Consider the following 13164-nt stretch of genomic DNA (forward strand, 5'->3'; position numbering starts at 1 on the left):
GTTGGTGTGAATGCAGCCTAAATCATCCACAGGTCCGTAACACAATGTGGTGTACAATGTTCCACAGAGGCTGAGCCTTTGAGCAAATCAGTTACTTTTAGGTCAAATACTCGTATTATTGTCCATTTAAAGACGTTTCCACTGGTGTGTGTTCCCAATCTGCAAAGTCTCAATACTAACCAACATATCGGATGGAGAACCTCAGTCCATAAAACTTCAATGTTCGTAGGTTTGAGATTCTCATTTGGTCTCCACCAAACATATTTATTGCAAATGTGATCAAAAGCTCAATATCAGTTTGGTCATGTGACTGTGATACTTGATGATGTCTTGTCCATATGAGTGGCTGAAATGTTCACTTAATTAAACCTGAAGGTGTCTATGGTGGAGGAGGAGCTTCCTTCTTGGTTGGTGCCCTCTGAGTCCATGTTTATATAATTGCTTCACCATGGGGGTTATAACTGAACCAGTGTGGGTTGGAGAAAATCTACATTACACTGTTTTTTTCTTCTTCTTCAGTTTTTAAAATAATATTTCCAAACTGTCAAGGGTTCTAAATTAATAGGATATCCATACCTACTAATACTTTGTTTACCTCTGCACTTAATGTTACAGTAAACAGTGATCCCCCTCATACACACCAGAGGGCTGCCTGCTGATTTGGCAACTTTGGCTTCCACTGAATGCATCAATTGAATGTTTTCAGGCCTGGCTCTGCAGCACAGCGGTATTGACAGGTGGAGACACAGAATGAAGTTATAAAGTCAACTCAAGCTTGACGAGGTTGCAGCGCCGTTTCCGGGTACGAGGTTTAAAGAGCCAGGTGACAAGCCAGAGTGTAGTGATACTTCCTGAATGGGCAGAGCGCTGCTGTGGGAAGAGTCTATTATTAAAAGTGTGTTGGTGACCGTCGGTCAAGCGGAGCGACGTTTGGTGGACACCCAAACGGACGCCCTATTTTTACAGTGAGGAAGCCCACGAAATGGCTGCTGTTACACTTTCATACTGAAAAAACTAATGTGACTCAGACATAAACATGACAACGTAAAGGGGACTCTGTTGAAAATCGAGTCCAGTGGTTGAACTGTTTGCGTCGTTTCTGCTGCACTGCAGTTCCAAGCAGCGTGTACGTATCAGAGTTTACAAAGTTCTACTGAAAGAAGCAAGTTTTTTACTTTTGAAAAAAGCCATTTTTTTTCCACCCATTATCCAGAACTCTAGAACCGCAGAGCTCAAATGGGACTAAGCCTTACATTCATCTTTAAATGTTTAATGGATTATAGCAAATCTTACCCAGACTTTGGGTTGGAGCCATGGTTTTCTCAACACTCCCTTTCCTCCTTTTTATTTATTTATTTTTTTACAGAAAGTTGAAAAGAAACAGCTTCAGACTTCGCACAAGAACGAGTTAGCCTGGCCAAGGTCAGGTGTTTCAGGGGACACAGACATCCTCTCTTTAGTTATACTCAATGTGTGTGTGCGTGTGTGTGCGTAAGAGAGAGAGTGAGTGTATGACGCAAATATTCCAGCGGTTGCCATAGAGATCTGGCAGGTTGTTCTAATGATGTTTGATGCCCTGCAGACAACCAGTCTTTTCCCAGTAGAGTCCGATGTAATTGGTCCCAACAGTGAAGAAAATGAATTCAATTAAACTTTATTATTAGGATTCATAATTTTTCAGGCGAGTTGAGAAGAATCCTGTCGGAGAATGCTCGACGAGTCATAAATCACAAGAAAATTAGGTGCTGACGTTGTGAGCGGTGAAGGTTCAGCCGAGTCATCGGGAAATTCGTCATAAACACACACACACACACACCTGTGCGCTCTGAAGTTAAACGGCCTGGCTTTAATCCCCCGTCGTTGTCACGGTAATGTGATGAAATGTTCTGTGAACGCCGTTGTACTTACATGATTTCACTTTCTTTGATGTGTCCTGCCAGCTCTTCCACGTACTTCTCTCCTTTCTTCCAGTAGATGATGGGTCTCCTGTTTTCTCCGCTGTAGCCGAAAAAGGCCTTGCAGTCCAGACTCAGGGACATACCTGCAACGCACGACACAGACCTGTCAGCAATCACCATTAAAAAAAACACACACACACTTTTTGCATCTGAAATTTCTGACTGAATCGTGACTAGAAGCCCGGCTGTAATTTGACAGAAACTTGACGATGGCAAGAATTTTCGCTGCAGGGAAAAGTAATAATTTACCCAGAAAACTCTCTAAATTCTTCACATAGAGTAGAGAAGATGGAGGACTATATGTCTCATCTCCAAGAGAAAACTAAACAAAAACATATTTATTTAATTGATACCGTTACTTAGTTATAGGCTTTCAACCAGTCAGCCAGGCATTTTTGACAAAACCTCCCATCTTCCTGCACCCTGACATGCTTTCAGCATCTGTGATGTGGAAAGAATAAAAACAAATCCCTGTGTAGGTTTTTGTTTGAATGGATGCAACCAAAACACCTGGACTGCAACAACACAAAATATTACTAAATATTTTTGGTCTAGTTTCTAGTGCAAATATCTTAGTTCACTTGAAATAAGACAACACTAACTTAGAAGTGACTTTTCAGCAAGATACATGAGCTTGTTTTAAGTCAATAAATCCGTCATGTTCATTTAAAAACCATTTCTTGTCTGCCAGGGGCCAGAGTTAGAGACCATACCCGTCTGCAAATAGCTAAAATTTGCGAATATTTGAGAACCTCTATAAAAACGCTTATCGCTTCCTGTTGTCTATTTGGTTCAAACGCCAAATATACAATAGTATAAATTAATACACACAGTGGAAGGGATTTTGGTGCTACTGTCAAAGCTAACATCTACAAACATCTTTATCTCAGCTCGTGAAGGTGGAGCCAATCAGTGCCATGAAAAACAAATGGTGCTTCTGGATTGGATGCGATGTCAACAGCCAATCCAGAACGAGGTTTCCTCGTTGTGGGAGCCTCATAATCTGCCGCATTTACTCAACAGAAATCAGCGATATTCAGCGCCCCGGCTCGCATAAGCCACCGGCAGCTGGAGGAACTCAACACTCACCGGCTCCGACGCCGAGCTTTACGACAGCAATCAATCGTGTCAATAGTGTGTCACATAGCATTGTGCCGTGCTATTTTAGCTTCCCAAGCTGAATTTTCTTTCAAATATTTTAGATATGCTCTTTGGAAAATGACACAAACAGGCAAATGTTTGACAATTTGGAGTTGACATTCCACAGAGAAGTCTGTGAATACAGGACTGTGAATAGGTGGGGTCCACCGCAATGAAAAGTTTGGCTAATTGAGCAGACGCCAGCTGTGTTTCCTTGGACCAAATAATTTGACATTTCGAAAATAAATTTGCTTAATGGAAACACGCTAACTGAAAAAACTTGCTTTTTTGAAAAAGTTTTACAAAATTACTTTCGTAAAACTGCAATCCCATCCGATGACATGATGGGTCAGCATGTTTTTTGTGTTTTTGTTGTGTGAACAAGCTTAGTTACGTGTGATTTTTATTGCGTTTCTTCTGTAATGGAAACACCGCAATTGCAAAATTGCGTTTTTTTTTTTTTGTTTTTTTTTTTACAGTAGCGGAATATTAATAAAGTTTTGCGCACAGTCGTAAAGGAAACGCAGCTACTGAAAACCACATCATTAATGGTGCCATATTTCCATTTCCTTTCTTTTAAAAAAGTGTCTTGGACCTGCACATACAAGCAGCTGGGATGCTACCATTAAGCCATGCAATACCAATATCCCAAGAACTAAAAAAAAAAAAAAAAATTACAATTCAAAGGAAAATACAATTACATTAATAATAATGGAAACATATGGTCACATGCCATACTTGTTCTCCTAACACAAATGCACACACAATCACGTAAGACCTTGAAATTCCCCACCATGCTGTTATTACAGCTATCAGTTCTGATGATGAGGTATTAATGAGCATTCTAATGGACGCCACCTCGTTAGGCAGTCAATTAGCAGATAAGTATGATAGACCTCGGTATTATCATAATGACAGCTCTATCCGCACAGTCAAGAACCAAACCGCTGAGGCTGTCTGTTTGTAGCATTACATGCTACGAAAGAAGCACGTTAATGCAGAACTGCTTCAGACGTCCACCGACACTTCAGGCAGAAGAGACGAGCAGCTTTCTACCTTTGCTGTTTGAGCTTTCTAAAACATCCATAAATATGATTCAGAGCCTAAATTAAGAGAAAAAGTTCAATGAAAAGATTGAAAAGCAGACTTTACCTCCCATGAAGGTAATAATAAAACCTATTGTGCTTTCTTGAACAGGGTAAGGTAGGTATGGGCTACACAAAGCATGCTGATCACAGTTTTTTGCACAAAATCATTCAGATTTAAGTCTGCTCTGTTCTGCCTATTTTGAACTCCGTTCAGAATGAGCCGTTTTACTGTCTCGTCGTATCTCTTTAGATCCAAATAATCTGCTGCTGGCCACGCCCTCCAGCTCAATGTTTACAATTTCATGTGAAAATGGCTGAAAACAAGTGTGCGATTACATAACTGCATATCTTTAAAAAGCAGAAGTGGAGCCTCCTGCACAACCAACAACAATGAAGCAAGTGGTATCTGGGTGGTAAGTCGACAAGAAAACACTTGTCTTTTCCAGCAGCCATTACACAGCACATACAGCGGTAAAGTCAGATGACCAAATATGCTGAAGCTCTGTTTGGGTTGCTAAAGTTTGTCTGAGGGTGCTAGGTAACGGTGACTCAATAACTGAGAACATTTTGAAACAGCTCATTTTCCAGTCACCAAAGAAATGGCTGGGCGGTTTCCTTTTTTAAAAGTTTTTAGAAGCAGATGAGACCCTGAGGGACGAATAAAAACAACAAAAAGTGAATTTTGGTCCAAGTTAAGAGTAAACATTCAATGAAAAGATAGAAAAGAGGACTTCACCTCCCATGGAAGCAACAAGCAAATGTGGTTAAAAAGTAAAAAGGTGACCCCCTCGTCCCCCACCAACACCAACACAAAGGTGAGCACCGATGCCTAAATATTGCTGAGAAGTTGCTATAGGTTGACTTTTAACGTCTTTGTTTGGGCTAAACACAATCTGCACATACAGCCTTAAAAACGTCAAGTTTTCAAATGTCACGCTGAAACAGCCATTAAAAAGATCTCCGCAGACGCCAAGCGTGCACGGAGGGCTTGATATGGATTGCTTCAGGTGTGGTGACAATCCTTAACTTTGATTGATGGACCTGGGGGAGAGACGATGGGACACTTTGACGCACGTCAATCTGAAAATGCTAATTCCTAACTAAGAGAAGAAGTGGTCGTCAAATCTCTGCATGCGTACGTGTGTGTGTGTGTGTCTGTGTGTGGGTTGGTGTGGTCTCTCTCGCTGGTGACAAATATTTCCTCTCTGACCGAGGCGTGCGGCTTCCTGTTCCACGTACACATAATTCAGAACGGGCCATAAAAAACAGCATTGGGGGGGGAAATTGGTTTGGCTTGATTGCACGAGTGTGTTTTTGTGCGTAAGGACGTGTGTGAATGTGAGCGCTGCAGTAATTGATTAGCACCCTGAGGGTGTGTTTGTGTTCTCAGCATGTTATGGTGATTAAAATCATCAACTTTGTTTGCCTTCATGCGGAATGAGGGTGTGTGCTGGTCGGTGCACACACACTGAGACGGCGTGTGTGTGTGTGTGTGTCCTGCAAATAGGCCACGTCAGGCTTCGGATTGTGTGTGTGTGTGTGTGTTTCATAAAGTCTCGTTTTTTTCCCCCCCTGTGTGTGGCAGCAGCAGCAGCAGGGGGTTCATACGCTGTTGAAAAAAAAATGATTGCGTTGTTGTCACTACTTGAAAGTAAAGACCTTACCCCAGTGGCTGATGGGAATTTTCTCAATTAGGTTCATCGCCGTTTCACACTGCAGCTGAGTGTGATTACACCGAGACGGTGTGAATCACAAAGAAAGAAGTCTTACTCAGTCTTGAGAGAGTTTGCAAACAACAACAACAAAAAAAATCAGGTGACTGTTGTGTCGAATCCAATAGATGTTTTCCGTCTTCACTCCGACAGGCTTGTCTGTACTTGTTAGCGTAGCTTCTCGATACACCGGATGCGTAGATGCAGCAGAATACATGCATTAGTCCAGACTCTGGTTTGCCCCTGGCTCACTTTTAAGCGTTGCTACTGAAGCACGAGGAACTATGGGTTATCAGACACTGACATCTCTGTCTGTTTGTAAAGAGAAAGAAAACCTAACAAAAAAAACCCCAACTAAGTTTGCAGTATTTCAAATACAAAATAATTATGTAACCTGTCAGTATATTGGGCAGGGGGTATGACAATTCCAAGGGCCCCTGACCAGCAGGGGGCCCTGCACAATTTTCTTTCATTTTTTACTTTTTTTGTTCATAGAAATAAATTAAAAAAGGGGCCCTGTCAATTACAAACTTAATTATATTGTGTTTTCTAACACTGTTTTTAGCAGTAAAAATCAAATGTTGCCACTCCCAGACCAAAAAGCTCACATTTGCCCTGAACCCCCCTGGATCTGCATGAAATGGTTCGTTCCTGCTTGGAGCTTGACGGTGACGATGTTCAGCAGCAGAACAGAAGAACAGGTATTGTTTACACCAAAGCTAAATGAGAGGCTCTCTGTCATGTAGCTGAAATTTGTTTTATATAGTTCTTAGAACAGTACAATTCATCCAAACATTGCGGCAATAATAATATGACTAAAAGACTAAAGATTCAAGGTAGTCCCAAATGTCCAGACCTCAACTTGGCTGAAACGATGTGGTGAGGTGTTAGGGAATGCTGTGCAGAAACAAACGCACCAAAAGATCAACGAGCTAAAGCAACGCTGAAGGAAAGTTGGCCAACATTCCTCCACAGCCATGTGAGGATAACATCTGATGACACTGGCTTATAAAAAACTATTTTTTGGAAGTCGTCTATGATTTTTCAACTGAATTATTTTGCTCTGCTGAATCCCAAAACGACATCCATTTTTCTCCATCAGGTCAGATTTTTATTCTAATTTGATTTACAGAAATTCGATCTTCTGACTAATTGATGACATTTTTGTGACATCAGTTCATTTCCATTAAATTTGCTCGTCCAAAAAGATTTTAGGAGAAACGAAATTGTTTTCTAGCAAAGTGTATTAATTAAATGCTACAAACTTGGGTTTCTGTAAATTGAATAATAAACACTGATAAGAGTAAGTCCATGTGAATTGAACATTACGTCTCCATTTCCTCTCTGGAGTTTCTCCTCCTGCTCGTCACTCATTGATCCAGATTGGCGGGAAACCGATCCAGATGTGAGAACAAGTCGTGAATTTTGATGCTCATGTTGCTCCATAGTTCATAAAGTCGACCTGATGGAGCAAAACCAATGTGGTTTTTGGATTCAGCTCATCAACATGACCCTAAAACAGTTGGAAAACCTTTGACCAGTGTAATTGAATACATGAAAGTTTACTTACAAGCTGTTGCGAGTGTTTGTCATAAGCTTTCGTTTGGAGTTCGGTTCAGCATAGTTTCGGTTCAGCATCTATCGCTACATTTCACTTGGTAATATCTACATAAAGTTTTAATAAACACATTCAGAACCACAGTATTTCATGCAGACACTTCCAAGATGTTTTGTTTGTGCCGGCGTATGCTTTCAGGGTAATTCCTCAACTTTTCTTCTGCAGAGTTTCTGTTAAGAACCCACAAGTGTTGCGATTTGTCAGCGAGGGATAAAATTCAAACCAGCCACCTATCAACAGCAGAGTTAATTTATATTCATGCGATCTGAATCTTGCCCGGATAATATCCAAAGAGCATGAAAACATAAAAATAATCCTGAAGGAGCGGCTTCGTAATATTTCAAGTAAAATGAAAAGTGAGAGAAGCGATATGGGATGGTTGTAAATTCATAAAAACGTGGAGCCGGTCGTCTTGGATTGTCCCTTTGTAATTCTTGCAGCTATCTTTTTTGTTGCATCATTAGTCTGTTTCACTTGTCAGTCTTCAGGGTTGTCCTGTTCTCTGCCTGTGTTTCACCGGAGTAGATTCTCTCTCATCTCTCCGTGTATTCCCGCCAGTTTTCCTTGTTGTGTCAGGACGTATTCTCTTTCCAATTACTTGCTGTCCACACCTCCGTTGTCCACACCTCCTTCTCTTTTGCACCTCGTTTTCCTTTGTCCCTCACTGATTTGCCAGGTTTTACCTGCAGACACGTCCGTCTCTGAGAAATCTGTGAAGCACCTGGGTTCCTCACCTACAATGCAGTGCTGCGAAAAGGTATTTACCGCTCTATGGATTTCTTCATCTTTTTTGTTGCTGTTTTGTGCCACCCTTATGTTTCATATCAACCGGTTTAAATGATACCATTCAGCCATCGTCTTCACCTGGTTATCGTAGCAGGGTCACTGGTGCCCACCCCAAGCCGTCATTGGCCAATGAGTTGGGTATGCGCTGAACAAGCTGTCAACACACACACACGCACACACACGTCTACGCATACCTAAGGGGTAATTTAGAATCCAGTAACCTGAAGGACAGTCTGAGTACCTGGAGAGAACCCACACACACACTAAAGTATATATGGACTTGTTTACATTAATCTCACTTAATTTCTTGTGTTTAGTAATGACAACTTATTTTTTTGTGTTGAATTAACTTAAAGATTACACATTTTTAACTTAAAGGAACTTTTTACTTTGACTTTACCTGAAACAATTAAGTTCAATGCCACGTTCGTATCCTAAGTCTGACGTCATGACGCCAGCTCCACCAGGGACACATCCTGTACAGACCAGGTGCTGTGGTGGTGCAGGGGTGGAGCACAACACACATGAGGAGACCTTAATCCTCAATGCGGCTGTCGCAGATTCAATTCCCGGCCTAATGACATTTGCCACATGTCTTCCCTCTCTGTCATTACTCACTTTCCTGTCTAACTACTCTGAAATAAACGCCAAAGCCAACAAAAACCTTTAAAAAGGAACCTTTACTAGTTTACTTCTTTATTTAAAGCCAACTAAACGATTTGAGTAAGACTGACTTAAATTTGTCAAGTTAAACCAACTTTATAAATTAAGTTGGATAAACTTAACTGAGTTACTTGTTACCAAGTGAAGTAATTCAATTAAGTTGATTCAACTAACTCCATGCAGAAAGCCCACAGACCAGAATTTAAACCCAGGAACTTCTCATCTCAAGGCATCAATGTGACCAATTACCCCACCGTGAACCCCTAACTGCTTTAAATATCAGACAAATTTAAACGAACTGGATAAGTATTCAGTAATTAAGGGAAAAACCAACCTCGCCTTGTTGTCCACGAACCCTAATAACTAGTTGTACCACCTTTAGCAGCAGGAACTGCAATCAACCATCCATGTCAATGATTGGCAGATGATCCTACTGACTGCAGGGTCGCCTCTTTCCAGCATCTTAACTGAACACAAACCATCGTTTTTGCAAGTGAAGCCTACAGAGCTTCAGATGTTGGTTTGTGATCTTTCAGGGCCTCCTGGATGGGTCATTGTGGAGTCACTTTGAAGGGCCAGACACCACTGGAAAGGTCCACCACTGTTCCATGGTTTCCCCATTTTAGATTGGTTCTCTGAAAGTCCCAAACATTTTCAACCCTTTCCACCCTGATGGGGGTTAATGGCTTTGTTTCTCATCGGTTCTTGAGTTCTTTCCCCCTATGTCAGGCCTGGTGTGAGTAATAAAACTGAATCTGGCTTTAAAAAGTGTTCAACTGCAGTTATTTCATGATTTAATAAGAGGCGAATGTATTTTAGTAGTACCAGGTAGATTAAATAGTTTGTTTCCTGCTTTCATAACAGAGCTGATTGTTTGAAAACTGGGTTTTCTATTTACTCAGTTTATTTTTAGAGTATCTGATGTTTTATGTATTCTAAGTTTAACAAAAATGCCAATTTTAACAGCCCAAAAGTTCTGTCAGTAACATGTATGAAATGTAAAAAAATAATGTTAAATGAAAGTAACAGAACAAGTTAACATTTAAATTCACTCTAAATAGAAACACTTTCCTGATAAGAATCTGTAGATGGAAACCATAAAGAACAGTCGGGTGTTTCTTATCTGCCAGTTGTAATTCATCTCCTCCATTAAGCCTTGGCCCACTTAAGACCAAGACTGATGTTAAATAAAAATCACTCAATTGAACGGTTTCGTTTCGCTGGGAAATAAAAAGGTGTCAGGGGAGGCGATGTGTTTCAGTAAAGATTGGCTAATTTTCAATTAGCTCACTGAATAACAATAAAAAGGAAAGCGCTCTGAAGGCGATTTAACCGTCGCCGTCGTCCTGCTCGCCTCAGCAGATGAAGGGGCACTGGAGTGGCTGCTTTAAAGATGGATAAAGTTTTAAAAAACGAGGCGAAACCGCTCACTGAGAAACGAGCGGTCAGGTGGATAAATAAAGACGATAAATGTCAGCGTGCTGAAGCAGCGGCTAGCGCCGTGCGAGGGGTTTACATGTCAGAGCAACACGATACAGTGTATTATCGTGACGTGAAAGAGCAATGACACATGGGTTTCAATCAGTTTTGTGAGTAAAAAATTGGAAAAAGAGCAATCTTTAATTCTTTAACGTCTCTTCCTCTGATGCCACACAATATTACGATGGCGTATTGTGTCGTAATATTGTCAAAATAAAAAAAAGGAGTAAATTTCCACTAAAAAACTAAGAAATATGGAGATTAATTTAGGAACATTTCTAGAAAAAACAAGAAAATTTCTAAACTTCAAAAATTAAAAAAAAAAGCCAGTGTTTACTAAAAATGACTAACCTACAAACCTTAGAAACCCATAATGTCCTTAGTTATCTCTACTTAGTAAAAGCATCTATGTTTTAGTAGAAAAGTACAATCAACCCATTTTTTTTCGCAATGACATTTTTTTCACCAAATCTAAAAGAATAAGGGATAATGACTAACATTTTTAATAATATCTGGATTAAGAGAGTATATGGGCTGTTGAAAAAATTTTTTGATTAGTTTGATTGGATCTGTGTAGCAACCAAATCTCTGTTACATATCGGATTACAATTTAATTATTGATTATTCCTGCATTTTTGTCAAAAATCTAAGGGTCCTTTTACAAAAAGCAAGTATTTCCAAAAGAAGCACAAGAAATGTGAATGTATTAAAGGGAAATAATTTGTCGTAGAATGAGACAAATGAGTCTCTCAGTCAGCACAGACCAGCTGGGGCCGCCACGTCCGACGGTGTGGTGTGCGTCGCTCTGGACCGACACGGAGAAACGGCTGCAGCTCTGTAGAGAGGTTCCGCTTCAGACGCTGATCTACAAACCACTGCTGACTCTGCAGAGTCAGAAGTGGAATTGGCCTCATGCTAGAGAAAAGGTCCAACGATGATGAACCTCAGTCTGAAGGACATGAGAGGTTCCTCTCCAGAGATTCTGCCGCCACTCACAGAACCATCATTTCTTCTTTGACTAGAATTTCTGAGATTGTGATTGCCATGCTAACCACTTTATCACCCTGAATCCACCAGTTCAAGAGCTGCTCCGCTCAAAACAGCTTCATTCTGATTCGTTTTTTATCCCCTCCAGTTTTAGAAACCGTGCAGCTGGAAGGAGTTTTGCTCTTACTTTTCTACTTTCAGAAAGTTATGTGTAACCGTGACAACAAGGTATTATTTTTACAACTGAGTATAACTCCTCTTCTGAGGTCCACCAGGTGTTTGCCAATTGCTGCTGCGTGGTCTGAAGGAGCTGAGTGGGGGACGTTATGAGGGAGCGCTGCTCTGTGAGGCAGAATCTCAAAAACTTAGAAACTGCAGCTCAGAGGTGGAGCTGTGCCTCGAAGGCGGGGCTAGGTCCACCCAGGCGTTTTGCACAGCTGAATGGTTGCCACGGGAGACTAAAGGATTTCTCAAACATGCATAAAAGAATCAAAGCAACATTCCAGTTCTGATGTTTTTGATCTGGGGATAACATTACAACATGATGCAAGGCTAAAAAAGAATAGGTACATTTTGCATAATTCTGCTCCTTTAAGCGTTTGGGTTGTTTTTAGAAGCCGTAGAAACCCAAATGGAAGAACAAAAATGTGCAAAGTGTAAATTAATAGGTCCCATTTAAGGAGGTCACCAGCTCTCTTGATACAAGTAGTTTGTATCACCATGATATGTGACTGAAGAAGTCCATTCATATTCAATCTGCAGCTGAACAAACAGGAATAAATCTGGATTCTATTGGCTAGAGAAGGACAAATATGTTAGTGTATGAAGACATAGACAGCTACAGTGAAAACCCAGAAGCCAGGTGTTGGCACAATGGCTGAAGCAGCTGAGAACTTTGTTTGAGGGACAGTGGGGTGTACGTGGGTGCTGCCGTCTGGAGCGAATTCACAAATTAAAGATGACAGGTTTTCAAATCCGTGCTCCGTGGCTGCAGCATTCTACTGGAGACCATCTCAAGATGCCACACGGAACCTTCTGGCTTTCCATAATTATAGCCACACTCGAGCAAGACATGCATAAGCACATTGTCTAATTCTGGCAGCGGCAGCATCATTCAGTGATGCTGACTTAACAAATGCACTGATCCTTTCCACTTACATCTTGCCTCTGTGCAGCAGAGCTAAAAACATTCTGCAAGATCTGCACATGGCCAGAAACACACCAGAACTTCTCTGAGCCCACAGCATGCATAGGTTTTAATATATGGGGTGCTTTTGTTAGACTTTGGTTCTTTCAGCTGATTAATTTGGGAGGATGGGGTTGCAGGAAATAGCAACTGTTTAAAAAAAATATTTTATTTGGATATATCATGCCAACAGTTGTACTTGGAACTAGATTTGGCAGCCGTCTCTGAGGCGCAAAGCCAAATCCAGAATATAAAGTTAATGACCAATAAGAACATTTTTAAATTAAGAACATTTTTAAACACATTTCTAATAACTAAATCACACTTTAAATGAATCGACGTGTCAAATAGAGCACTTTAAGATGCATAATGAACCTTTAATTTAAAAAATATGTACTGCTCCAGGTCAAAAACAACCAATCAGAGCCAGGAGGAGGGTCTTAGGAATGTCAGTCAATCTGTGAATGCGCTGCTAAATGTGCTAATGGCAAAGAAACAACTCACAGTTACAGCAAAACTGTTTTTCTGCCGTGACTGGTTACCACGC

The 13164-nt window shown here is 40.8% G+C and overlaps 1 protein-coding gene across 4 annotated transcripts in view; it reads right to left on the minus strand.

Moving 5' to 3' along the window:
* Nucleotides 1-13164, minus strand: part of LOC102222637 (X-linked interleukin-1 receptor accessory protein-like 2) — a 392716-nt gene that overhangs the window by 32824 nt on the left and 346728 nt on the right. For all 4 annotated transcript variants that reach the window (XM_023328865.1, XM_005807613.2, XM_023328864.1 and 1 more), the window contains exon 8: nt 1909-2041. In XM_023328865.1, the coding sequence (XP_023184633.1) occupies nt 1909-2041 (133 nt within the window). The remainder of the gene's footprint in view (nt 1-1908; nt 2042-13164) is intronic.

The sequence above is a fragment of the Xiphophorus maculatus genome, chromosome 23, assembly GCF_002775205.1.
Source record: "Xiphophorus maculatus strain JP 163 A chromosome 23, X_maculatus-5.0-male, whole genome shotgun sequence".
Taxonomy (NCBI): Eukaryota; Metazoa; Chordata; class Actinopteri; order Cyprinodontiformes; family Poeciliidae; genus Xiphophorus; species Xiphophorus maculatus.